Genomic DNA, 2,630 nt, shown 5'->3' with positions numbered 1-2,630 from the left:
GTCGCTAATTACGAATCTGGCATCCGTTGAACTCTATCGCTTCAGGTTCAAGGTCATTTGAAGGTCATTTGAAGTTCAAATCGAGAAAAAACGGTAAAAAAATTTTTAAAAAATATGTTATAGGCTTTTGGGGTCGCTGATTATGAACCTGCTGTCCGCTGATCTTTATCGCGTCAGGTTCAAGGTCATTTGAAAGTCAAATCGATAACATATTTTTTTCAGCGTTTTCTCTCGATTTGACCTTCCCATGACCTTGAACCTGACGCGATAAAGGTTAGCGGACACCAGATTCGTAATCAGCGACCCCAAAAACCTATAACATATTTTTTTGGATTTTTTTACCGTTTTCTCTCGATTTGACCTTCCAATGACCTTGAACCTGACGCGATACAAGTCAAAGGACGCCAGATTTGTATTCGGCGACCCCGAAAACCATAGTAAATCCGAGCTAACCTCAGAATACATGTTTAAGAGTGTCAAATCTCTCGAGGGTAGTCCGTTTAGCGTGCAATCGACTCGGGATACTTATAAGATAGTACCATGATTTTTTCAGATTTTTTGGTCCAAAAATAAATTAGGCCAAAAACCGGCCTAACCGAACCTCCCCCTTTGTCTCCGTTGTTTGAAAATTCAACTATTTTCTTAAAAATTCATTTTTTCATTTAATAATTCATCACTTAAAATTAAAACCCTTGTTTTGGTTCAAAATTGAACTATTAAAAAAAAAGTTTTTTTTTGTAGAAAACTGATCTTTTTTTATTTAAAAAATCATGTTTCTCGGTTGAAAAAGAACTGTTTTTGTTAAAAATGCAATTTTTCTCATCGAAAATTCAACTGACTTCTAAATTATTATTATTATTTTTTTTTTTTTTGAAAATTCAACTATTTGGTTAATAATCTACCTTTTAGGTTAAAAATTGTCTCCTTTGCTTGAGAGATGAATATTTTGTTAAAAATGATTTTTTTCATTTGATGATCCCACCTTTTTTTTAGTTCAAAACTGAAAATTTTAATTTTTCATGTTGGTTTGAAAAATTATTTTCTTATTCAGTTTAAAATTCCTGTATATTGTTGAAAATTGTCTTCTTTTTTTTTTTATCTTTTAAATTCAGAATTCGCCTTTATTTAAAAACGTCATCTTTCTTGTTTGAAAAGTAATTTTTTTGTACAAAATTCAACTTTTCTTGTTAAAAATTCAATTGATCTCTAATTTTTTAATCAAAAATTCGTTGTTGATTCATTATTTTAGTTGAATAACCCATTCTTTAGTGAAAATTAATTTTTTTATCTGAAAATGTAACCATTCCATGTTTTCAACTCAAAAATTTGGTTGAAAATTCCCCCTTTTTATGAAAATTCGTCTCTTTGGGCAGAAAATTCATCTATTTCGGTAAAAATGGCATATTTTTAGCTAAAAAAAAAAAATCACAGCTGATTGATAATTTTCATTCAAACCACACTTATCCAAATATTAGTCGACGCAGAAATATAGACCGAGTAATAAAAAAAGACATGCTTTATTCGTAATTAATATCTTCAAGTAGCAAACTAAAAAAAAAAAATGTATAGAATTTAATAATTCAGAAGGGGACAAGACGAAAGGAGTCTCGTTTGAGCCTAAATTTCCTTTGTACAATATTCGAATGATAAAATAGATTTACTTTTTACTCGTATTGTCAAAAAATCTTTCCTCAGAGGCTGTTCTCACTTCATTCAGAGCACAGTTTGGTCCTTTTAAAATAATTAATAATTAATATTTAATATTTATTATAATTATATGGACTCTGAGCTATTATTCATAAATTGGCTCATTGCTCGAGCAACTCTGTCACTCGATTATTCGCAAAAACCCAATTCATTTTTCAGTAATTTTTACAGGCTCAAAAATGAACACATATCTTCATCACAATTAATTCTGGATATTTCCCTCACATGTCCATTTCAAATTGCTCGCCGGTCTCGTCGATCACAGGAGTTTCTGGAATAGAAAAGAGAAAAAAATTAACCATTTTCAAATTTAATTTTTCTTTCATTAGAATCTCAGGCCTCACTCATAGTCCCTGTGGAATAAAATATCGTATTTTTTATTTTAAAAAGTATTTATTTTAAAAATAATTAATTTGTTATTGATTTATTATTTTGGTTCAACAGAAAATTTAAGAGACTTCCAAAATTCTCAAAAAAGAACGGGACGGCTGAAAAAAACACGAAAAATAAAATTCCCGACACTGTAAAATTTGCGAATAATAAAATTGCCGAAAAATAAAAATACCGAATTGGAAAATTCCCGAATAATAAAATTTTTGAATAGTAAAAATTCAGAATTATAAAATTCCCGAATAATAAAATTCGCGACAAAAAATTGCCGATTAATAAAATAACCGAATTGAAAAATTCCCAAATTTTAACAATTCGAATTTTGTATAAATATATTTTATTGATTGCAAATACAACAATGAGACATTAGTTTCAAAAATTATTTTTAACATTTCTAATTTCGAAGCTTATTTCTTGAATTTAAAATAGCAATAATTTTTGTATCGCCTTCCTTATTTTTGAAAACGTGCACTTGGAAAAAAATTCTCGTTAAATTTTCTACGTACCTTGTAACGTTTTTCAAACAGACTCGA

The 2,630-nt window shown here is 28.9% G+C and overlaps 1 protein-coding gene across 1 annotated transcript in view; it reads right to left on the bottom strand.

The window, feature by feature from the left end:
* Positions 1–1,750: 1,750 nt before the first annotated feature.
* LOC117179482 (eukaryotic translation initiation factor 4E-binding protein 1) overlaps positions 1,751–2,630 on the bottom strand; it is a 20,535-nt gene continuing 19,655 nt past the window's right edge. Inside the window, exon 4 of the mRNA XM_033371339.1 lies at positions 1,751–1,978. Within this exon, the coding sequence (XP_033227230.1) occupies positions 1,929–1,978 (50 nt within the window). The 3' untranslated portion in view covers positions 1,751–1,928. The remainder of the gene's footprint in view (positions 1,979–2,630) is intronic.

This window comes from Belonocnema kinseyi, chromosome 9 (assembly GCF_010883055.1).
Source record: "Belonocnema kinseyi isolate 2016_QV_RU_SX_M_011 chromosome 9, B_treatae_v1, whole genome shotgun sequence".
Taxonomy (NCBI): Eukaryota; Metazoa; Arthropoda; class Insecta; order Hymenoptera; family Cynipidae; genus Belonocnema; species Belonocnema kinseyi.
Note: the sequence above shows the minus strand (reverse complement) of the source record. Positions and strands in the feature narration are given on the sequence as shown.